Here is a 24,036-nt window from a genome sequence, read left to right as displayed (position 1 = left end):
AACCAGCAGCAGAATTTTAGTAAACCTTTCTCATTTTTGCTTCCAATTTCTTTTTCAACTGGAAGGTCTTCCTGTCTGTTTTCTTTACTGAGAACTTAGTTAGTAAGAAAGTTTATTATTTGTAACCTGCTTACCTATTAAAATAATAACCAAAGTGGTTTATGATCAAACATAGTAAAAAAAACAATAAAATAATGCATCCATTAAAACAATAAATGACAGTAAAAACACCGAAAGGCAGCAGTACTAAAGCTCCAACAAACACAACATAAAAACAGCAGGGCACTAATTAAATGCTAGATTGAATTAAAATGTAACTGTCAAAAGATGGAAAGAGAGAGGGAGCTGGATGAATCTCCATCAGAAGGGAGTTCCACAATTTCAAGTGATTAATCTCAACATCAGAGCAGTGGGTGGGTGGGCGAGGAACAATTTTTTTTTAACATATTCATCATGTCACACTTTTTCTGACTCTTTTCCACAGTCTTTATAGACAATGAGGTGCTGTTATATGCAGTCTCTTGGCTGGCGAAAAATAATAATATATGAACAAGCCCCATAGCTGCAGACAGTATATCCACAGGTAGGGATAGCCAGGGCAGGGGAAAGGTCATGGTATGCATGGACTTTTCCAACACAAATTTTCATTCTTGTTACCCTTTGCTATCAACTGAAATAAAATTAGTATTATTATTTTGTGTCTGAGCTTTAACAGCAACCACCCCTTGTGGGCCAAATAGATTAACAGTAACAGTCAATTGACTTGCTGACCAGTGTCATTCCTACAAATATTCCTGTCTGACCTCTGCATATTAGCCCCTTTCAATGCTTTGTTGGAAGCCTACTTCAGACAGAAAAGGTAACAGAGGAGAAAATGGGCATGCTTCCCTATTCCTTCTGATCAAAGATTAAGAAATATTTTGCAAAAGGCGAGTCCGATCTTCTATCCCATGAAGGTTTCTTACTATATATTTGTCACTATATTTTAAAACTTGACTAATTAGTAGCTTGCAGTCAAAGCAAGTGATAAGGATTCAGTGCAACACTTTTGCAAGACATACAGCTTTAGGGGAACATTTGCAGCATGATGTGCAGGAAATTAGGCATGCAACTCCAATTAATGAGAGGAAACTAGGATCTGATTCCCCTGGCATTGTGCTAAAGAGAAAGAGAGAGAGAGAGAGAGAGAGAGAGAGAGAGAGAGAGAGAGAAGAGTTTAGGATTTGTAAAATTCATAACCATTTACAATGGGACATCCAAATAAACTGTTGTGCTGTTCCCTATAAGAAAGATTTTTCCCCCTCCCAGAACCATTTTATTTACAACAATAAATCACACCGATGATGATGTTATAGAAAGGAATGCTAGAAATAATAAATTAAAAAGCAATCAAAATGATAGAATTACTAGGTGGGCCCAACATACCAACCTCTTCCTGTCCCCACCCCAGCTGCAAGGCTGCACCATCTGGACATATATCAGCATTCCACCAATGAACTTACATGATCCAATAACTCATGGAAATGAATCTGAACTGCCCAGTAATGATATAGTCACCATCCCCTGACCCAATCACCTAATATATGGCTCCATTTAAGAATTTCCTAGATGCAGGTCCTGCTCTATCCACATCATGCCATGCTGGCGTCACATCAGCCACATGAACCAAGCTTGGTGCTTAAAAATGGGTGAAATATGCTAATAAGGTCATTGGCTTGGACCAATGGATTATAGGCAAAGGGACATGATAAAAGTGATCTTCAGTGGAGGCTGGTGGCTTCGATGTCAGTCAGGCGATGAATCTGCTCTGAATTTCAGTCAGAACCAGTCAGAACTCTAAAGAATAGCTCCTTTAGTGTTCCGACTGGTTCTGACTGAAACCTGGAGCAGATTCACCGCCCCACTGACATCGGAGCCACCAGCCTCCACTGCTGATCAGGTATAGTAAATTACAGAGAACCAGTTTAAGTCTTAGCAGAGGTGTAGTGTATTTGTTTGTGTAACATTTTTTCTGTGATTTGGGCATGACATTACACCACTTGCTCTCTAGTTGAACTTGAGATACGTTTATAGAAACACAACACAACATAATCATATTATACTTGAATTTAAATGTCTGGTTATTTAAAGAAAGTGCATAGTCATGGGTGGTGCTTAATGTTTTCTTTCAAATAAGACAGGGAGGAACTAAAAGACAAACATTATCTGTAGGAGATTTGTTTTTCAGCTTACACCACTAGCAAAGGGTAGAGTAGGCATTGACCAAATACCTTATGCCACTTACAGGACACGTTTTTCAAAGGCTGATTATATTACTTCACATATCTGCATATTACAAAGGCCTTCAAAAGTCACAACTGCAGTGCACAACTTTCAGCCATGACAGCTGAACTACAGCTAGATAAGTCTAATTTTGTATGAACATAATATTCTAACATAAAAGGTAAAGGTAAAGGTGTCCCCAACCAGTCGTGTCCGACTCTAGGGTGTGGTGCTCATCCCCGTTTCTAAGCCGAAGAGCCAGCGCTGTCCGAAGACGCTTCCGTGGTCATGTGGCCGGCATGACTGAACACCGAGGTGCACGGAACGCTGTCACCTTTCCCACCGAGGCGGTACCTATTTATCTACTTGCAATTTCTTGCTTTCGAACTGCTAGGTTGGCAGAAGCTGGGACTGAAGACAGGAGCTCACTCTGTCACATGGCACTCGGGTCTCGAACTGCTGATCTGCCGACCTTCCAGTCTGCAGTTCAGCGTCTTAACCACTAAGCCACCGTGGCCCCTTAATATTCTAACATAGCACACTGTTAAAAGTCGAAGAGCACAATCCAACCAAGGCAAACCACTTTCAGTACTATTAGGTTACATGGGAAAGATTTAAGTTCATGCTTAACCCTCTCACTGAAATCAATGGAACCTAAATGCTGGGCGATGCCCATGGTCACTGCAAGGCAAATAGTTCCTGGTTTTAGCTTCACTGCAATTCTTCTACCAATTTTGAATATCAAACACAGCTTTACAATCTTCCTCCACTTCTCAAAATACAGGTGGATTTTATTTATTCACTTTAAAACATAAAAGACATCAGGATAAAAGATGTTCTACTCAGTTTACAACACTAGATCTGTATCTGTTTATTTGTGAGAAGATGTGATAAACAATGAATAGCACAAATGAAAACTACTAGAAAAGTTTACTTTTAAAAGTGAGGGGAGGACAGTGTATTTAAGTTGCCTCTATTTACAACCATTCATACTATTTTCTTCTCCAGCTAAATACCCAACAGAGGCTCCAACCCTATACACACTCACCAGGGGGTCAGTCCCATTGAACTCAATGAGCTTACTTCTAAGTAGACATGCACAGGATTTGTACTGTAAGTTGTGTTTTTTCTCTTATATCATCAGATAATAGGCATCACCAGTGTAAGAATAATTGCACCAGCCACCACTAGTATATGGTGGTTGTCTCTCAAAGGTGTCTTATACATGGAGGACAGGAAGGCCCGGCGTGCTATGGTCCATGGGGTCACGAAGAGTCAGACACAACTTTTAACGGCTGAACAACAACAACAATAAATACATAGTCATGTGTCCCAGTTGCCTGGCTGTTATGTCTTTAAGCAACATTTCACCATAAGTAAAAAGATCTGCCTACAGAAAATATTGAGCATTCCATACGGTGGCATTGTGTTTCCTTACTCCATAGGATAAAGTTCACCAACAACTGTGAGGCATCGGTACTCCTGCATTGCTCTCCATTATGACAGGTGCATCATCACATTAATGATCATATTATAACATAATTAAAATATCAGAATTATAAAGCATATAGATTTAGTTAGTCCTCTGCCAATTTCTTTAATGTTCTAGGTAAGCCATAATAAAATGAAGACAGATTCAGGTGTCTTAAATACTAGTTTAAGTGAAAGTGAAATAAATTATGTTCAGCATTGTGTTATAGCAAAATGATGATACAATTTAATGTTCTTCTTAAAATACTTCAGAGGCAAGAAGTTAACAATTACAAGGAATCAATGTGACATAAAACTCAAAACCACTAGCATTCATGGGAGAGGAAAGCTGAACTAGTAAGAAGTGGTGGTATCAAAGTATGAGACGAATACAGTTGGGCCACTTATAAGAAATGTGACAATAAAGGCAAACTTACCTTTCACAAGCTCTGACAGTCCATGCAGCAATTATCCATAAAGAGATGCTAAAAACCAAGAGCACAGTTCCTGGGCATATTGTCATTAGAGTCTTCATAACAAAACGAGTATTGAAGTTTATCTTATTTAGTGCTCCAATGCTTCTGGATGAGGCATCAGTGAAAAGTTTGCTATGCAAAAGCATAACTCTGGCAATAAGATATAGTCTTAAGAACATCGGTATGGATAGAATTATATCCACATCAGCTATTGTTGTAGATGGGGTATAGGAAAAGGCAAGCCGGGCTGTCCATGTGAACGTATAGTTGCCAGGGATAGGATGTATAGCACACACCAAGATTTCCAAGCAGATGAAGAAAATGCGCTCGTAAGTCATGGCTATTCTCCAATCATCTGCTCCATTGTCCACCATAAACAACTGCAAAAGAAATACATAAGGTAAACGCTAGTGAAACATTATCAGGACTTCTTTTAAACAAGAAGAGTTTCGGTAATATTCTAAAATTCTAAAAAAAAAAATTGAACACACAACACATTATACTTTCAAATATTACTTGGACTCTCTTCACACACACACACACACACACGCACACACACACACACACTCATTAATGTTAAAATGAAAGTAGTATTTGTGTTGCAGAGGTTTTCCATTATGAAAACCTCAACAATATTGTATTAATCACCCAAATGTTAACAACATCTCGCAATTTTACTTAACTCATTCTCACTAAAAGTAGGGACACCTTTACCTTATTACATTGTAAATAGCTGCAGGATTAAAGAAAGAATCAGATCCATAATTAAAAACAGGTTAACAGTGCACACCTATGTCTACTTAAAAGTAAATCCCACTGAGTTCAATGGGGCTTACTCCTAGGAAAGTGGGCATCAGCTTACACCTTAAGTGTGCATGAAATAGTTTCAACTGATGTCAGCTGTGCGCATTTTGTACATGGATATCCTCACATTCTGGGAAGCATGATGGATTGGAAAAATCCCAGTTGAAGCTCAAATTAACACTAGGGATGTACGAAAGTCACTTACCTTTTCGAAGGGTGACATTCGTGGGGGGGGAGGTGCTCCATCTCTCCCCCCAAAATTCTCTCCGGCCAGCTCCGCTCCGCGGAGATTCCACAGAGCCGCCGGCCAGGGCCGCCCGCAGCCAGACATCCGGCCGCTGGGCAGCCTGCAGGGACCCTAATGGCGGCTGCCGTAGCCGCTGCTATTTGTGTCCCTGTATTTTGCCGTGATAGGCTATGTAAATACTTACGCAACCTATCACGGCTTCCGCTGGGACACAAATGGCATCCCTGCATTAGCAATGATAGGCTACATAAGTATTTACGTAGCCCATCACGGCTATAGTAAATACGTAAGTATTTACGTAGCCCATCATGGCTATAGTGATGAAGCGAATGGCGGCCTCAGCCGCGGCCACCATTCGCAAGTCAGCGCGAATGGCAGCAGGTAGGTGTCCCATTTCGTGCGCCTTTCGCGGGGGGGCGGCGGGGCTTCGTTCCACCATGGATTTCGGGGGGCCGAATGCACTGGCATTTGGCCTCACCGAGATCCGTGGCGGAATTCTCTGACATCCCTAGTTATCACTATGTCTGTGTGGCTTTGGAATTATAGCTACTAGCAATGTATTGCTGCTGGGTCTGATTTGAATATGTTGTGTCTCCTTCAGTTACTGGGATGTGGCCATCTTGGGAACCCTGGAGGGTTGGATTGGGATCCCAGGAGAACTGAATTTTGCCCCTGAGCCTGATGTTCTGCACCCCCGTTGTATAGGATTGCAGCCTAAGATTTATTTTTTAAAAATAAGGCAAACACCAAATTTTATATTTCTTTACATGAGAGAAATAATCAATTCATTATTGTACTGGTAAATGTAAAGCCTATTTTGGTAAGAAGTATGGCATATATTCAGATTGCTTTCCTCAAATAACACAATGGCGAGTATCCTATTGTGCCCATACACTCACAGAACCTACCACTTGCACAAGAGGGCTTCTGCTGTTCTAAAAATAAGCTGAAACGAGGAAAAATGCTCATTTCTGGAATGGGGGAAGTGAGTGGACTTTGCAGAAGGGGCCTCTGCTCGCCTGTCCCAATCCAGAATCAAGTGTTTCTGCTCACTTGGGGGGTTATTTTTAGAAGCACCAAAGCCCTTTTGTGCAACTGGTGGGTCCCACAAGTGCAACAGGACCAGCAGAGGCAGAGCAGCCCCATTGGATGTTTAAATTAGCAACTGTTTAATTTACTGTTTAAATTAGCAAGTTAATTTTTTTGGATAACAAATTAAAATCCCAAATACCTTCCTAATACAGTTTGGTGTATTCCATAGCTGATTCCCCCAAAGATCCATAAACAGTAAGCCCTGACATTAACCCTCTGAGGACAACGCAAGTATCAGCATCAATAAAACCCAGTAAATCAAAACAGGTTTTCTGAAATAAAATTTATCTGAAAATATCAAATAAATCATTGCTCTAACGGTTACGTCATGCCTTCATTGATTAAAATGATATTTACCAGTGAAGAAGTAAAGGTTTTAATTATTATATCAACCAGTGGAAAGACACCATTCTATTTATTTAAGTAGAAGTGTATTGAAATCAACAATTACATTGAGCCTTCTTTTCCAGTTTGATAAGCTTGATTAAAATAAAATCCACCCTATTATAGGTTTCCTGCATTATTTCCCACCTGTATCCACCAGTCTTCTGTGAATATAAACCTAGCCTCCCTATCTACATTCTGCCACAACATTCTAACCATAATATTTGGTTCTTTTAGTTGCCAGCTTTGTGTAAGCGGAGTTATTTTGCATGAATGTACTTTGTGACGAACAGCTGTGTACAACAGCTGAGCCAGGGAATCAACACTACAATTGGGCATTTAATCAAGGCACTCATCAGAGTTATTTATTTATTTATTGCATTTATAGCCTGCCTTTTTTCCTCTTGCAAGGAACCCAAGGCAACATACATTATCCTTCTCCTCCTCTCCATTTTATCTTCACAACAACCACCCTGTGAGGTAAGTTGGGCTGAGAGTCTGTGACTGGCCCAAAGTCACCCAGTGAGTTTCCATGGCTGAGTGGGGACTAGAACCCAGATCTCCCGGCTCCCAGTCCAACACTCTCACCACTACACCACAGTGGCTCTAAGGCTGCAATCCTATACAGACTTACCTGGGAGTAAGTTCCATTGACCTCAGTGGGGCTTAATTCTGAGTAGACATCTATAGGATTTCTCTAATAAGGCATCTACCTTGCCTTTACACCAAGGCAGGGATGTCAGCTAGTAGAGAAACAATTGTCTTACTGTTTCACTGTGGCTGAGATGGGGAGCAGCTTTTTCTTCTTCCCACCCATTGACTACCATGGGAGAGAAATAATTACACCAGCCCCAGGGCTGGCAAAATGTTAGGCCAGTCCTCTGGGTGTGTCAGAGGAATGTGGAGGCTCTGGTTATGGTTGATCGACACCCACACTGACACAACCTCAACACACCTAGTTTCCTCCCATGTTGTTGGTGAAATACAACTGGTGGAACATGCACGTCACCAGGCACCAGCACAGCTTTCCACTGGCACACCAGGGGGCCTCCAGCAGTAAAAGTGCCATCCTGCCAGTGCAATCCAACTGGTTTTCTCCCATGTTGTTGGTGAAATACCACTGGTGGAACATGCACACCAGCACAGCTTTCCACTGGCATGCCAGGGGGTCTCCAGCAATAAAAGTGTTGTCCTGCCAGCAGACCTCCATGTCCACTGGCAGAGCAGCACTTCAACCACTTCCCAAGACCTTTCAGCTGGCCTCCCTTCAGCCTAAACATGTATAAAGTAGCCATATATAGTAACAAATATAGCCATCCACAGCAGATGACAATGCCATGCCCTGAGAATTGTTGCAGGTTGGGTTTGGTGATGGACGAATCTGTCTATTTTGGTTTCTCTCAGTTTCTTATTTTTCTAATCTTAAATTCAGTTTGTCATGAGCTTTGAGAGGTTTTCAGTCTTAGGTTTGGGTTGCCCCTACTTTTTAGATCTTTAAAAAAGTTTGCATGAAAAATTGTATTTTTCTAATACATGCATTTTGCACACATTTTTGCCTAATACACACATTTTGCAAATAACTTACTAACATAATACTTTATTATACTTTTTTTTAACCAATATACACATTTTTGTGTGCACATTTCCCTATTATACATATTTTATACCCATTTTTGATCGCAGAACTTCACTGCAAAATCTGGAGAAGCGCAACTTTCAAAGGATAACTGAATTTTGGTTCAAAACTGGAAAATTGGGTACGTTTTCATTAAACGCAAAGCAAATTAATTTCTCCCCCATCCCTAGTTGCATTTATTGTTTTGTATTTTTGTTTTTTGATGTGGGGGCAGATACCTGACATCACTTAAGTCTGTCAGTGGGAAATGCAAATATTCCACTAAACATCTTAGGCCAAGGGTGTTAAATCCACACCTCATTTTTATATTATTGGCTTACTGTGCCCTTTTTCTTTTCTTTTTTTAAAAAATGACAGTAATCAAAGTGGACAATGCAGCTGTGTGCTTATTATCATGTTGTGAGATCTGAACTCCCTCTTCCCTTTATTCTGTTTTTCACTTGCATAGCATCAGCTTGTAACTATACGTAGCAGTGCTGTCCACTAACCACAACAAAGAGAGGGTGACATAGTCAAAAGCTTTTCTAGAAGCTGGTTGGCCTGGAGGACTTGGCCCTCTTGTCACATGTCTTAAAGCAGGCTGTAATTTCAATCAAAACTTCATCGGTGTAACAATTAAGCATAGACTAGCCATTGGTTCTAGATGTATCTATTGCTTTTAGTTTTTTCATGTCATGTACAGCACAATCCTATGCCTGCTTACTCAGAAGTAAGTTCCACAAAGGTTCAATGGAACTTAGTCCCAGGTAAGTGGGCATAGGGTTGCAGACTTGTGAGAACAGACCAAGCATACCAGGGAGAAGGCTATGTCAGAATTCTTCACTCTGATATTTTGCTTCCTATGTGCAAGAAATGCTTTGTATGGATGGTAATTCAATTATGTGAACCCCTACCTGCAATCTGAAGTGGAAAGGGTTGTGACTCAGTGGCAGAGCACATGCTTTGCCTGCAGAAAGTCCCTGGTTTAACCCCCAACCTTCTGTCAGTTGACTCAGCAAAATTTATCCTAGACCAGGAGTGGGCAGACTTCAGGCTTGCAGGATTTACTTTGTTTTTTACTAGAACCCCAAGATCCACCAATCAGAGCCTGGTGCAAAAAACAGAATTAAAGCACTCTGAAGCCAGGTATTTGAGTACCAGAACAGAAGAGAGCTCAGTACTTCTACATACAAATCCACTCATGATTACCCAAGGAGTATAATGCCTGCTTCATTGCTTGTACTGCTTTCTTCATTTCAGCAGGATAATTTAGGGTGGGGGGTCATTTTGTAGCTGCTATTGTTAAACAACTGGAAGTCAGAAATCCTTGTTTATCTACTACATTCATCCAAAGATCTACCAGTAGATCCAGATCTACTTCCTGCCCACTCCTGTCCTAGATGTAGTGAGCTACTCCTGTCCTGTTTAAGTTAGTGGCGACCATTCGCTTGGAATGAATAATGGCGTTTGTTCATACTAGTTCAAGAATAGGTAGAAATAGATGTAGCAGTCCTTAGAAAACAGAATGTGGCTTCTTTTGTTGTTCAGTCGTTCAGTCATGTCCAACTCTTCGTTACCCCATGGACCATAACACGCCAGGCCTTCCTGTCCTGCGCTCTCTCCTGGAGCGTGCTCAAGTTCATATTCATCGCATCGGTGATGCTATCTAGCCATCTCATCCTCTGCCGTCCCCTTCTCCTTTTGCCTTCAGTCTTTCCCAGCATCAGGGTCTTTTCCAGAGAGTTTTCTCTTCGCATTAGGGGGCCAAAATATTTGAGCTTCAGCTTCAGTATCTGTCCTTCCAATGAGCACTCAGGGTTGATTTCCTTTAGGATTGACTGATTTGACCTCCTTGCAGTCCAGGGAACTCGTAAGAGTCTTCTCCAGCACCACAGTTCGAAAGCATCCATTCTTCGGCACTCAGCCTTCCTTATAGTCCAGCTTTCACAGCCATACATTACTACTGGGAAAACCATAGCTTTGATTAGACGGACCTTTGTCGGCAAGGTAATGTCTCTGCTTCTTACTATGCTGTCTAGGTTGGCCATAGCTTTCCTCCCAAGGAGCAAGCGTCTTTTAATTTCATGGCTACAGTCACCATCTGCGGTGATCTTGGAGCCCAAGAAAATAAAATCTGTCACAGCTTCCATTTCTTCCCCTTCCATATGCCAGGAAGTGATGGGGCCAGATGCCACGATCTTCGTTTTTTTAATGTTGAGTTTCAAACCAGCTTTTGCACTCTCCTCTTTCACCCTCAACAAGAGGCTCTTGAGATCCTCTTTGCTTTCTGCCATTAGGGTGGTATCGTCTGCATATCGGAGGTTGTTGATAATTCTCCCGGCAATCTTAATTCCGACCTGTGATTCATCCAACCCAGCGTTTCTCATGATGTACTCTGCGTATAAGTTAAATAAGCAGGGTGACAATATGCAGCCCTGTCGTACTCCTTTCCCAATTTTGAACCAATCGGTTGTTGCATGTCTGGTTCTTACTGTTGCTTCTTGACCCTCGTACAGGTTTCTCAGAAGACAGGTAAGGAGGTCAGGTACTCCCATCACTTTAAGAATTTGCCACAGTTTGTTGTGATCCACACAATCAAAGGCTTTAGCATAGTCAATGAAGCAGAAATAGACATTTCTCTGGAATTCTCTTGCTTTCTCCATGATCCAGCAAAAGTTGGCGATTTGATCTCTAGTTCCTCTGCCTCTTCGAAACCCAGCTTGTACTTCCGGTAGTACTCGGTTCACATACTGCTGAAGCCTAGCTTGTAGGATTTTGAGCATCACCTTGCTGGCATGTGAAATGAGCGCAATTGTATGGTAGTTTGAACACTCTTTGGCATTGCCTTTCTTTGGAATTGGAATGTAAACTGACCTTTTCCAGTCTTGTGGCCACTGTTGAGTATGTTGTTGGCATATTGAGTGCAGCACTTTAACAGCATCATCTTTTAGGATTTTAAATAGCTCAGCTGGAAGACTGTCATCTCTGCTAGCTTTGTTGTTACTAATGCTTCCTAAGGCCCACTTGACTTCACTCTTGAGGATGTCCGGCTCAAGTTCAGTGACCGCACTATCATGGCTATCAGGGACATTCAGATCTTTCCTGTATAGTTCTTCTGTGTATTCTTTCCACCTCTTCTTAATCTCATCTGCTTCTGTTAGGTCCCTGCCTTCTTTGTCCTTTATCATGCTCGTCTTTGCACAAAACGTTCCCTTGATATCTCCGATTTTCTTGAAGAGATCTCTAGTCTTTCCCATTCTGTTGTTTTCCTTGATTTCCTTGCATTGTTCATTTAAGAAGGCCTTCTTGTCTCTCCTTGCTATTCTCTGGAACTCTGCATTCAGTTGGATATATCTTCCCCTTTCTCCCTTGCTTTTCGCTTCCCTTCTTTCCTCAGCAACTTGTAAAGCCTCATCAGACAGCCACTTGGCTTTCTTGCATTTCTTTTTCTTTGGGATGGATTGAGTTGCTGCCTCCTTAACAATGTTACGGACCTCTGTCCATAGTTCCTCAGGCACTCTGTCTATCAGGTCTAATCCCTGAAATCTATTCCTCACCTCCACTGTATATTCATCAGAGATATGATTTAGGTCATACCTGAATGGTTTAGTGGTTTTCCCTACGTTCTTCAATTTAAGCTGAAATTTTGCAACAAGCAGCTCATGATCTGAGCCACAGTCAGCTCCAGGTCTTGTTTTTACTGACTCTATAGAGCTTCTCCATCTTTGGCTGCAAAGGACATAATCAATCTGATTTCAATATTGACCATCTGGTGATGTCCATGTGTAGAGTCGCCTCTTGTGCTGTTGAAAAGAGTGTTTGCTACGATCAGCATGTTCTCTTGGCAAAACTCTATTAGCCTTTGTCCTGCTTCATTTTGTACACCAAGGCTATGCTTGCCTGTTATCCCGGTGATTTCTTGACTTCCTACTTTAGCATTCCAATCCCCTATGATGAAGAGGACATCTTTTTTTGGTGTTAGTTCTAGGAGGTGTTGTAGGTCTTCATAGAACCGATCAACCTCAGCTTCTTCGGCATCAGTGGTTGGGGCATAGACTTGAATTACTCTGATGTTGAATGGTTTGCCTTGGATTCGTACTGAGATCATTCTATCGTTTTTAAGATTGTACCCCAGTACTGCTTTTCCCACCCTTTTGTTGACTATGAGTGCTACTCCATTTCTTCTAAGGGATTCCTGCCCACAGTAGTAGATATGATGGTCACCTGAATTAAATTCACCCATGCCTGTCCATTTTAGTTCGCTGATTCCCAAGATGTCAATGTTCAGTCTTGCCATCTCATGTTTGACCACCTCCAGCTTACCTTGATTCATTGATCTTACATTCCAGGTTCCTAAACAATATTGTTCTTTACAGCATCGGATTTTCTTTTCACCACCAGACACATCCACAGCTGAGTGTCCTTTCGGCTTTGGCCCAGCCGCTTCACTCTTTCTGGCGCTACTTGGAAATACCCTCTGCTCTTCCTCAGTAGTATATTGGACACCTTCCAACCTGAGGGGCTCATCTTCCAGCGTCATCTCTTTTAGCCTCGTGATACGTTTCATGGGGTTTTCTTGGCAAGAATACTGGAGTGGGTTGCCATTTCCTTCTCCAGTGGACCACATTTTGTCAGAACTCTCTGCCATGACCTGTCTGTCTTGGGTGGCCCTGCACGGCATAGCTTATGGCTTCACTGAGTTACGCAAGCCCCTTCGCCACAACAAGGCAGTGATCCATGAAGGGGATGTGGCTTCTACAACACACTATTGAACCCCATCACTTAAGCCATGTCTTTTCCATATGTGATTACACAGCACCCTTGTCACAACTTATGGTAAAACTGTGAACAGAATGTTGTAAGAACTGAATTTAAATCCCAGCTCATCTGAAATCTCATTGAGCAGTTTCCAGTAAGCCTCTCTCTTTCTCTCAACCTAAATTACCCATTTTTAAAATGAGTATGTTAATGAACTAGCATATGAAATAGCAATAAGGACTGGATCAATTAAGATCGTAAAACTCTCTCTTAACTAAAGTGTCACAGAAATGTAGTAATAATAATAATAATAATACTGAAGTTGGCATTTTATGGTGAAGCATTTCACATTTTAAAATCTGTTTATAATTTTTAAAAGAAATCTATAAATTTATAAACTGCATGCACTGACATTGGTCATTTGTTTTGTTTTGGAGTGCTGTGTCAAGGACAGAGCATTGCCTATGTATTGGTTTATTTTAATAATAATATTAATAATAGTAGTAGTAGTAGTAGTAGTAATGTGGAAGTAACTTAGAAGGCAAAGGCCAAAATTTAGAGTTCCTTTCAAAATATTTGTTACCTACCTCTTCTAGAAGAGAACCTCTGAAATTTTCATGCATGCAACATTAAAACAAATACCACAGCATCTTAACAGAGATACAAGGACCTTCCATGATAGAGGTGGACATTCAGAAGGAGAGGTACCAGTTACTTACTTACTTAAGTTACTTATTTAATTTCTGTACCGCCCAATAGCTGAAGCTGTCTGGGCAGTTCACAAAAATTAAAACCAACAAGCACACAGTAAAACAATATAAAATATAAAAACATTAAAACCGCAATCTAACAATACTGATAAATTCATCTCGTGGTTTTGAACATTCCCTAAACATTATTGCATTTATCTTATTTTATCTGCACAATGGCTTGCAGATCATGGCATGATGCAACTTGGAAATATAAAATAAGAGGGAAGAATAATGTCACATTATTTTAATCAGTTAAAAACCACTGGGTGTGCACTGCAGTTATACATTAATCCTAAAAGTTAAGTACTGCACTGGGATTTACCTTGAGGAATCCTGATCAACGAAAAACAACAATATGAACATCCATATTGTTACAATGAGGATATCCTCTCACATAACACCATTTGTCTATTCTCGATGCTTCTTTATTCTGTCTGTCATCTTCTAAAACTCCATTGGCTCCATTGCCAATGTTGCATAGGTATTTTCTAATCTGGATAAAATGCATGAACCACAGGGAGTATTGTGGGAAGGAAAAAAGGGCGCCACTGTAATTATATTTTGTACACATTGTTCTTAAGGCAGATTTTGGAAGATAACAGATGACAATAAAGTCATCTTTATTGACTTTACAATAAACATTCAAACATTCACACTTTGTTCCTTGTTCCCAGTTAACATTCCTGATTTCATTTATTAAACTACCAGGCATGCCAGTAGGCATAAGGTAGAGAGAGATGTATGGCTTTTTATAATGCTCAATCATGGGGTGTATAGCTGAAGTTAACAAGAAACCATTTCAAGTTCTACCTGGAACCTGTTGCACATTGAGTTCTGTTCGTTTGTATACAGACTTCGGGACACTCATATCTATGAAATTCTGTGAATGAATGAAATGCTTGTCTAATGAGTTTCCAGATATAAGTTACTAGATGTTTTAATCTACATTTTGTGTAAGGAAAAACTTGGATCTATTCCACAGCTGTATGGAATTATATGAAGGATTTTAAATTTAGGAATATTTTTTTAAAAAATAACCTTTCATGAACTGAAGATGTAATGTATACTTCAGTTTAGATTTCACTTTCTGTACTGTAAGAATAGAGCACACAGGAATTAAAGCTCCATACACAGAAAAAAATGAAAATAAAATTTATGATTTGCATATTAAATGTGCTGTAGAAGTGATTAGTAATAAGAATTACATTATTATTATTATTATTATTATTATTATTATTATTCTTCAGGTCATCAGTTTTAGACAATGTGATTTGCAAGGATATGCAAACTGATGCTGCCCTCATCATATTAAATTACTGCTTCTATTTAAAAAAAATGGCATGGGTAGTTTTATTTTTCATACCAGGGAGATCACAATGCATTGTTGGTAGGTGCTGAACCTGTGATTCTGAATTAAAAGTTAGTGAAGTTGCTGTGAACTCTTTGCTCTGCTGTAACATCCTAAAGCCCTGTTCAAATTTCTCTTCTGCTTGTAACTGGACACTATCAATATTCTCCATTTCCTGTCCTGAACTGTAGTATAATATTAATGTATAGCATTCAACACCATCAGTCAGCTTCAGATTCCTCCTTTTCAAACCATCCAGTACGACTCAAGAGGGAGATAAAATGTCTTTAGATGCTGATTGCCGTTCATCATGTGGGGCAGGGACATTGACTGTCTTATCACTAGAGAATGCTGAAGTATTGACCATGCTACCATTCATCACAGTATTGTGAACTGGAACAGTTACACGTTACTCTGCTGCTTCTGTTATGTGAAAAGTACTTAAGGATGGTTCACTCAAAGCATTCTATTCTCCGTACAAACAATCCAATCATCCAGAGGCATGCACTTGCAGAAACAAGTATAAAATGTGAACTAGCCAGTCATGAACACCACAGGTAACAATGTCTGTGATTATCTAGCCACGCCAGCTGCAGGAATTGCCACTGGCTATATCCATTATCAGTGAGATCACATGTTATGCTGTCCACATGAATGTGAATCTGGGAATGCTCAGAGTCCATTACAAGCCAGCTGTTAAAAAGATAAATCAAGTGGACCAGTCTAACAGAGGAAATATATAACACAGGAGTCAGGAACCTCCGGCCCTCTCTTCATTGTATGCTTGCTCCTTACAGCACTGATGATGTAGAAAGTGAAGTGCTCAACCCACATCACTTGTTTTCTTTTTAGTTTATTTATCCTGCTAGGGATACTACATGTTTGTTTGTTTTTAATCCCCCCAATACCCTTCATGTGTTACAATCCAATTTCCACCTTGGAGAAGACTGATATTTTATGTTCTTGTTACGATGCTAAGCTATTTTTCATTTGAAAGCACATGGATTTATATGAATAAACTTTAACAAAGAAAATATTTTACATTAAAGACAATTTATGTTACCTATATTTTAAAGACTCCAGCAAAGGAGATAGTTACCTTGTTGTGGTGCTGGAGCTGGAGCACCTCAATGACGTCATGAGCTAAACCGTGAAGGGATACCCAAGACGGGAAGGTCATGGCAGAGAGGTCAGACTAAATACGATCCCTGGGAAAGGAAACGGCAACCCACCCCAGTATTCTTGCCGTGAAAACTTAATGGATCAGTACAACCAGAGATATGTTGGTATACCATCGGAAGATGGGACTCCCAGGTCGGAAGATGGCCAAAATGCTACTGGGGAGGAACAGAGGATAAGTTCACCCCAGATGTGATGACGCAGCTAGCTCAAAGCCGAAAGGACGGCTAGCGGCTGACAGTGCTGGTGGTGAACGAGGAATCCGATGTTCTAAAGATCAACACACCATAGGACCCAGGAACGTAAGATCTATGAGCCAGGGCAAATTGGATGTGGGTATTGGGGAGATGTCAAGATTAAATATAGACATTTTGGGTGTCAGTGAACTGAAATGGACTAGAATGGGCCATTTCACATCAGATGACCACCAGATCTACTACTGTGGACAAAAGGACCACAGAAGAAATGGAATAGCCTTCATAATTAATAATGAAGACGCTAAAGAAGTGCTTGGATACAATCCAAAAAAGATAGAATGATCTCAATTCGAATTCAGGGTAAGCCATTTTACATGACAGTGATCCAAATATACGCCCCAACCACAGACGCTGAAGAAGCAGAAGTAGATCAGTTCTATGAGGATCTGCAGCACCTACTGGATAATACGCCAAAAAGAGATGTTATTTTCATTACAGGAGACTGGAATGCTAAGGTAGTCAAATGGTAGTCAAATGACACCTGGAATTACAGGCAAGCATGGTCTGGGAGAACAAAATGAAGCAGGACATAGGCTGATAGAATTTTGCCAAGACAACTCACTGTGCATAACAAACACTCTCTTCCAACAACCTAAGAGACGACTTTATACATGGACTTCACCAGATGGCCAACACCGAAATCAGATTGACTACATCCTTTGTAGCCAAAGGTGGTGGACATCTATGCAGTTGGTAAAAACAAGACCTGGAGCTGACCGTAGTTCAGATCACGAACTTCTTATTGCACAATTTAGAATCAGACTAAAGAGAATAGGGAAGACCCACAGATCAGTTAGATATGAGATCACTAATATTCCTCATGAATATGCAGTGGAGGTGAAGAACAGATTTAAGGGACTAGATTTAGTAGATAGGGTCCCGGAAGAACCATGGACAGAAGTTCACAACATTGTTCAGGAGGTGGCAACAAAAAAAAAGTCCCAAAGAAAAAGAAAACCAAGAAGGCAAGATGGCTGTCTGCTGAGACACTGGAAGTAGCCTAAGAAAGAAGGAAAGCAAAAGGCAACAGTGATAGGGGGAGATATGCCCAATTAAATGCAAAATTCCAGAGGTTAGCCAGAAGAGAAAAGGAATTATTTTTAAACAGGCAATGCACGGAAGCGGAAGAAGATAATAGAATAGGAAGGACAAGAGACCTCTTCCAGAAAATTAGAAACATCGGAGGCAAATTCCAGGCAAAAATAGGTATGATCAAAAACAAAGATGGCAAGGACCTAACAGAAGCAGAAGAGCAAGAAAAGGTGGCAAGAATATACGGAAGATCTGAATAGGAAGGATAATAATATTGGGGATAAATTTGATGGTGTGGTCAGTGAGCTAGAGCCAGACATCCTGAAGAGTGAGGTTGAATGGGCCTTAAGAAGCATTGCTAATAACAAGGCAGCAGGAGATGACAGTATCCCAGCTGAACTGTTTAAAATCTTGCAAGATGATGCTGTCAAGGTGATGCATGCAAATTTGGAAAACACAAAAATGGCCAACAGATTGGAAAAAATCAACTTCTATCCCCATACCAAAAAAGGGAAGCACCAAAGAATGTTCAAACTATCGAACAGTGGCACTTATTTCACATACAAGTAAGGTAATGTTCAAGATCTTGCAAGGTAGACTCTAGCAATTCATGGAATGAGAATTGCCTAGGGATGTCAGAGAATTTCTCCACGAATCTCTGGTTCGTGCCTTACCTCGTGCGAATGTCCCTTGCGGCGGCAGGTCCCGGAGGTGGTGGCGGTTCGGCGGCGGCGGCAGCCGGTCTTCTGACCGGCTGCCGCCGCTATTTCCAAGTAAAGTAAAAAAAAACACGTCATAGGCTACGTAAAGATTTATGTAGCCTATCATGGCTAGATTTTCAAAGTCAGCCGTGATAGGCTACGTAAATCTTTACGTAGCCTATCATGGCTGACTTTGGGAAAAAAAAAAAGCGCGTACGCAAATGGCGGCGTCCATGGGCGCTGCCATTTGCGTTCCTTATTTGGGCATGGGTAGTCTACGTAAAGATTTATGTAGACTACGGTGAAAATAAGGGCAGCAACACTAATTTTTGCCGTAGTCTACGTAAATCTTTACGTAGACTACCCGTGCCCAAATAAGGAACGCAAATGGCAGCGCCCATGGGCGCCACCATTTGCGTACGCGCTTTTTTCCCCCCCCAAAGTCAGCCGTGATAGGCTACGTAAATCTTTATGTAGCCTACCATGGCTGACTTTGAAAATCTAGCCGTGATAGGCTACGTAAATCTTTACATAACCTATCATGTTTTTTTTTTTTTAACTTTACTTTTTTCTTTCACGGCCGGAGAGGCGGGGTGCTCCCCCCCGGCCAGAATTTCGGCGGGGAGGGATGGGGCGCCTCCCCCCCGGCCAGAATTTCGGCGGGGAGGGGCAGGGCGCCTCCCCACCCGCCAAGAATTTCAGGGGGAGAAATGGAGTGCCTCCCCCCCCAAAAAAAAAAGCTGCGGGACCAGGTAAGGGACTTTCGTCCATCCCTAGAATTGCCAAATGTACAAGCTGGATTTAGAAAAGACAGAGGAACTAGAGACCAAATTGCCAATATCCGCTGGATAATGGAGAAAGCCAGCGGGTTTCAGAAAAACATCTATTTCTGTTTTATTGACTATTCTGAAGCCTTTGACTGTGTGGATCATAACAAATTGTGGCAAGTTCTTGGTGGTACGGGGATACCAAGTCATCTTGTCTGCCTCCTGAGGAATCTGTATAACGACCAAGTAGCAATGGGAAGAACAGACCACAGAACAACGGACTGGTTTAAGATTGGGAAAGGAGTACGGGAGGGTTGTATACTCTCACCCTACCTATTCAACCTGTACGCAGAACACATCATGCGACATGCTGGGCTTGATGAAGCCAAGGCTGGAGTTAAAATCGCTGGAAGAAACATTAACAATCTCAGATATGCAGATGATACCATTTTGATAGCTGAAAGTAGGGATGGACGAAAGGGACTTACCTGGTCCCGCAGCTTGCTTCGCGGTGGGGGGGAGGCGCTTCGGTTCTCCCCCCGAAGTTCAGGCGAGGGGGGGGGAGGCGCCCCGCCTCACCCGGCCAAAATTCAGGCCGGGGGGGAGGCACCCCATCCCTCACCGCCGAAATTCAGGCCGGGGAGGAGCGCCCTGTCTCCCCGGCCGTGAAAAAAAAAGGAAAGTAAAAAAAAAACCACACACCCGTGATAGGCTACGTGACGATTTACGTAGCTTATCACAGCTGACTTTGGAAATCTAGCCGTGATGGCTACGTAAATCGTTATGTAGCCTATCACGGGTGTGTGTTGTTTTTTTTACTTTACTTTTTTATTTTGCAATGGCGGCGGCAGCAGCCGGTCAGAAGACCGGCCGCCGCCGCTGCCGCCGAACAGCCGCTGGGACCCGCCGCCGAGAGGGACATTCGCACGAGGTAAGTCCCATCCCGGGGGGGGGGATGGGGGGCTGGCGGAGAATTTCACCACCAATTAAGGGGGGCCGAATGCGTTGGCGTTCAGCCTCCCGGAGATTCGTGGAGAAATTCTCCGCCATCCCTAGCTGAAAGCGAGCAGGAGCTGAGGAACCTTATGATAAAGGTGAAAGAAGAAAGTGCAAATGCTGGGTTGCAGTTAAATCTCAAAAAACCCAAGATTTTGGCAACCAGCTTGATTGAGAACTGGCAAATAGAGGGAGAAAATGTGGAGGCAGTGACAGACTTTGTCTTTCTAGGCGCAAAGATTACTGCAGACGCTGACTGCAGCCAGGAAATCAGAAGATGTTTACTTCTTGGGAGGACAGCAATGACAAATCTTAATAAAATAGTTAAGAGCAGAGACATCACACTGACAGCAAAGGTCTGCATAGTTAAAGCAATGGTATTCCCCGTAGTAACCTATGTCTGTGAGAGCTGGACCATAAGGAAGGCTGAGCGAAGGAAGACAGATGCTTTTGAACTGTGGTGCTGGAGGGAAATTCTGAGAGTGCCTTGGACTGCAAGAAGATCAAACCAGTCCATACTCCCTTATAAAGCCAGACTGCTCACCTGAGGGAATGATATTAAAGGCAAAACTGAAGTACTTCGGCCACATAATGAGAAGACAGGATACCCTGGAGAAGATGCTGATGCTAGGGAAAGTGGAAGGCAAAAGGAAGAGGGCAAGATGGATGGATGATATTCTGGAGGTGATGGACTCAACCTTGGGGGAGCTGGGGGTGGTGACGGCCAACAGGAAGCTCAGGTGTGGGCTGGTCCATGAAGTCAGGAAGAGTCGGAAGCGACTGAACAAATAAACAACAATGATATTTTAAAGAGTTATGTGAATTGGGAGGCATTTTATTTAACAGAAACAATCAGCACTATCAAGAGTTATCCATGTAGTAATCTGGGGGCTATTTAGTTAAACAATTTTTTAAAACTGATCTTTCAGAAAGTCACCAATATATTAGTAAAACCAACCCCCTAAATATACTAGGTTGATTTTTATACATGTTGGATCTGAACATAGCTGGCTAGGTGAAATCCATGCACTACAATTTTAATAATTTCTTCATTTTAATATTTAATAACATACTACATATAACATGTAATCCAATTACAATTCAGTACAAGGCCAGGGCCTCATTCTCCCTCAAGTGGGAGTAAACAGCACAGTGGGGTGAAACTCAAGTTTCCGAATTTGAATCCTTCTGTAAGGAGAGCAAGCAGAGCAAGTAGATGTTATTCTACATATACCCACTAATTTGAGTTAAGAGTAAAGGGCAAAAGAGATACCCCTTTCTCCCTGTCTGCTGCTTAGCCCACCGATCGTGTATATTCTAAGAGTGTTCAGAGTAGGGATGTCAGAGAATTCCGCCATGGATCTCGGAGAGGCCAAATGCCAGTGAATTCAGCCCCCCGAAATCCGTGGCAGAACAAAGCCCCCCTGCCCCCCCCCATGAAAGGCACGTGAAATGGGACACCTACCTGCTGCCATTCGCACTGACTTGCAAATGCTGGCCGCAGCCGCGGCTGCCATTCGCTTCATCACTATAGCTGTGATAGGCTACATAAATACTTACGTAGCCTGCCTATCACAGCTAACGCAGGAATGCCATTTGCGTCCCTGTGGAAGCTGTGATAGGCTGCGTAAGTATTTACGTGGCCCATCACAGCAAAAAAAAGGGAACGCAAATGGCGGCAGCTATGTCCGCTGCCATTTGCGTTCCCTTTTTTTTTTTGCTGTGATAGCCTACATAAATATTTATGTAGGCTATTATGGCAAAAGAGGGGCGCAAATGGCGTAGTGGCTGCCATTTGTGTTCCCTTCCCCACTCCGCCGTAATAGGCTATGTAAATATTTACGTAACCTATCACGGCAAAAAAAAAAAGGAACGCAAATGGCGGCCACCGTAGCTGCCGCCATTTGCGTTCGCTGTTTTTTTTGTTTTTGTTTTGCCGTGATAGGCTACGTAAATATTTACGTAGCCTATCATGGCAAAATACAGGGACACAAATGGCGGTGGCTACGGCGCTGCCATTTGCGTCCCTGCAGGCTGCCCAGTGGCCAGATGTCCGGCTGCAGGCGGCCCCGGCCGGCGGCTCCGCGGAATCTCTGCAGAGCGGAGCCGGCCAGAGAGAATTTCGGGGGGGAGGGACGGAGAGCCTCCCCCCCCACCGCAAATGTCACCCTTTGAAAAGCTAAGTGACTTTCGCACATCCCTCATTCAGAGCAGGCTTAGACAGCAGTGTAATGGAGCCAGGGCTTGGAGGGACACAGTGTGGGCACTTTTTTATTGGCAGGAAGGCTGATGTCATCTGCCACCTCCTTTCCTCCAAATTCCCAGTTCCCTCTGAATTTAGCTGCAGTTCTCACAGTAGCTGGGAAAGAATGAATTTTCCCCACAACAATATCTTGTTCCTTGTTGCAATACAGAGTATTTTGGGGTGCCTCGGTCTTAAATGGGCAATTAAGACCCATTTGCTTTACCAAAGACCTGCTCCTGGTGGAGATGAAAACTGCTGGACTGGCTTGTTGATATGGATCAACACAGCTCCCTGCCTTTTTCGGCATCCGCTGGGGGATGTGGCTTTGAGGACTGTCACGATGAGTGCTTGCCCTTCAAAATTTACCACTACACCACTGGGTTAGAAGCTTGCAGGATAGCACAATTCCACTTGGTATGAACTGGGTAATTTTGTCTTCTGTGTTTTGAGAAAACACTAGGGATCCCTCCCACTCCCTCCAACTGCTGCTTAGATTTCCTCTTCAACAAGGAAACAGCACTAGCTTTAAGATCAGAGCCAGCCCTACCATTACACAGAGTGAGATGCTCACCCCAGGCAGCTAATTTGGGCATCATGAAAGGGCAGCAAATGGTTAGTTATTTAAGGTATTACTATTGTGTTTTTATTGCCAGAGAGAAGGAGAAGTACTTCTGGAATTTTCTGCCTTGAGTGCCAGAATAACTTGGCCGGTCTAGGATACTATTTACCTTAAATGGGGGAAGGGGGGATGGTATAAGGAGCACCAGTTCCTGATTCAGGTAGCAAAATATGTGGGGCTGACCCTGTCTGTGCTATGAAGACATCAGGAGATAGCAATGAGGTGACAGAGTATGCTGCACTCAGAAAAGTTATGCTTATTCACTGTTCTCTCACTTAATGGATTTGTTGATACAGTGGGGAGAATTGGACCAGGTAAAACCGCAGTTGCAACTGCAACCTTTCAGCTGAACAAAACATAGGACCACTTCTGCTAAATGTTTCTGCAGATCCAGGTTTTTGAAGTCCTAGGCTGTCTTCTGATCCATTCATGACAGGTATAATTTATTTTTTCCATGTGCCCTGTAGCTGATGTATGCAGATCATTCACTTTCAAAACATGGAAGCTTTGCTTACAGTACAAGCCTATGCATGTTTACTCAGAAGTAAGTCTCACTGTTTTCAATAGGGCTTACTTCCTAGTAAGCATGTTTAGGATTGCAGTCTAAGATTATTTAGGAAACTAGAATGTTTGCACACCAGGAAATATAGAAGTTAGCTAACCTAGAGATAGTAGTTAGGGATGTTTGTGTTCAGGGTGATATTTTAAAAGACATGATAAAACTGTATGGGTTGCTATCAGCTGTACAAACAGTAGTGTCTTGTTCAGTTTTTTAAAAATTTAATAAATAAATACATTTCTAAAATCTGCTCTACAGCAACATACGTTCATTTGCATTATTAAGAATATTATTCGGAATGTCACAGGTTCATGTTGATTGATGGGGTACAGGATCTAACATCTTTATATCTAAATTTTATCATAAGTACATTCAGTCTTAATTTCAGTTTAATATGTTTATTTATTTAAAAGTTTTATACACCACCTTTTAGGGTAAACCCTCTCAAGGCAGTGTACAACAAAACTTAAAAA

At 42.0% G+C, this 24,036-nt stretch overlaps 1 protein-coding gene across 1 annotated transcript in view; it reads right to left on the bottom strand.

Annotated features, from left to right (window-relative positions):
* KCNN2 (potassium calcium-activated channel subfamily N member 2) overlaps positions 1–24,036 on the bottom strand; it is a 111,154-nt gene that overhangs the window by 67,122 nt on the left and 19,996 nt on the right. The window contains exon 4 of the mRNA XM_084832092.1: positions 4,170–4,588. Within this exon, the coding sequence (XP_084688218.1) occupies positions 4,170–4,588 (419 nt within the window). The remainder of the gene's footprint in view (positions 1–4,169; positions 4,589–24,036) is intronic.

Source organism: Heloderma suspectum, chromosome 2 (genome assembly GCF_057233095.1).
Source record: "Heloderma suspectum isolate Gila_16-S chromosome 2, 16-S_ref, whole genome shotgun sequence".
Taxonomy (NCBI): domain Eukaryota; kingdom Metazoa; phylum Chordata; class Lepidosauria; order Squamata; family Helodermatidae; genus Heloderma; species Heloderma suspectum.
Note: the sequence above shows the minus strand (reverse complement) of the source record. Positions and strands in the feature narration are given on the sequence as shown.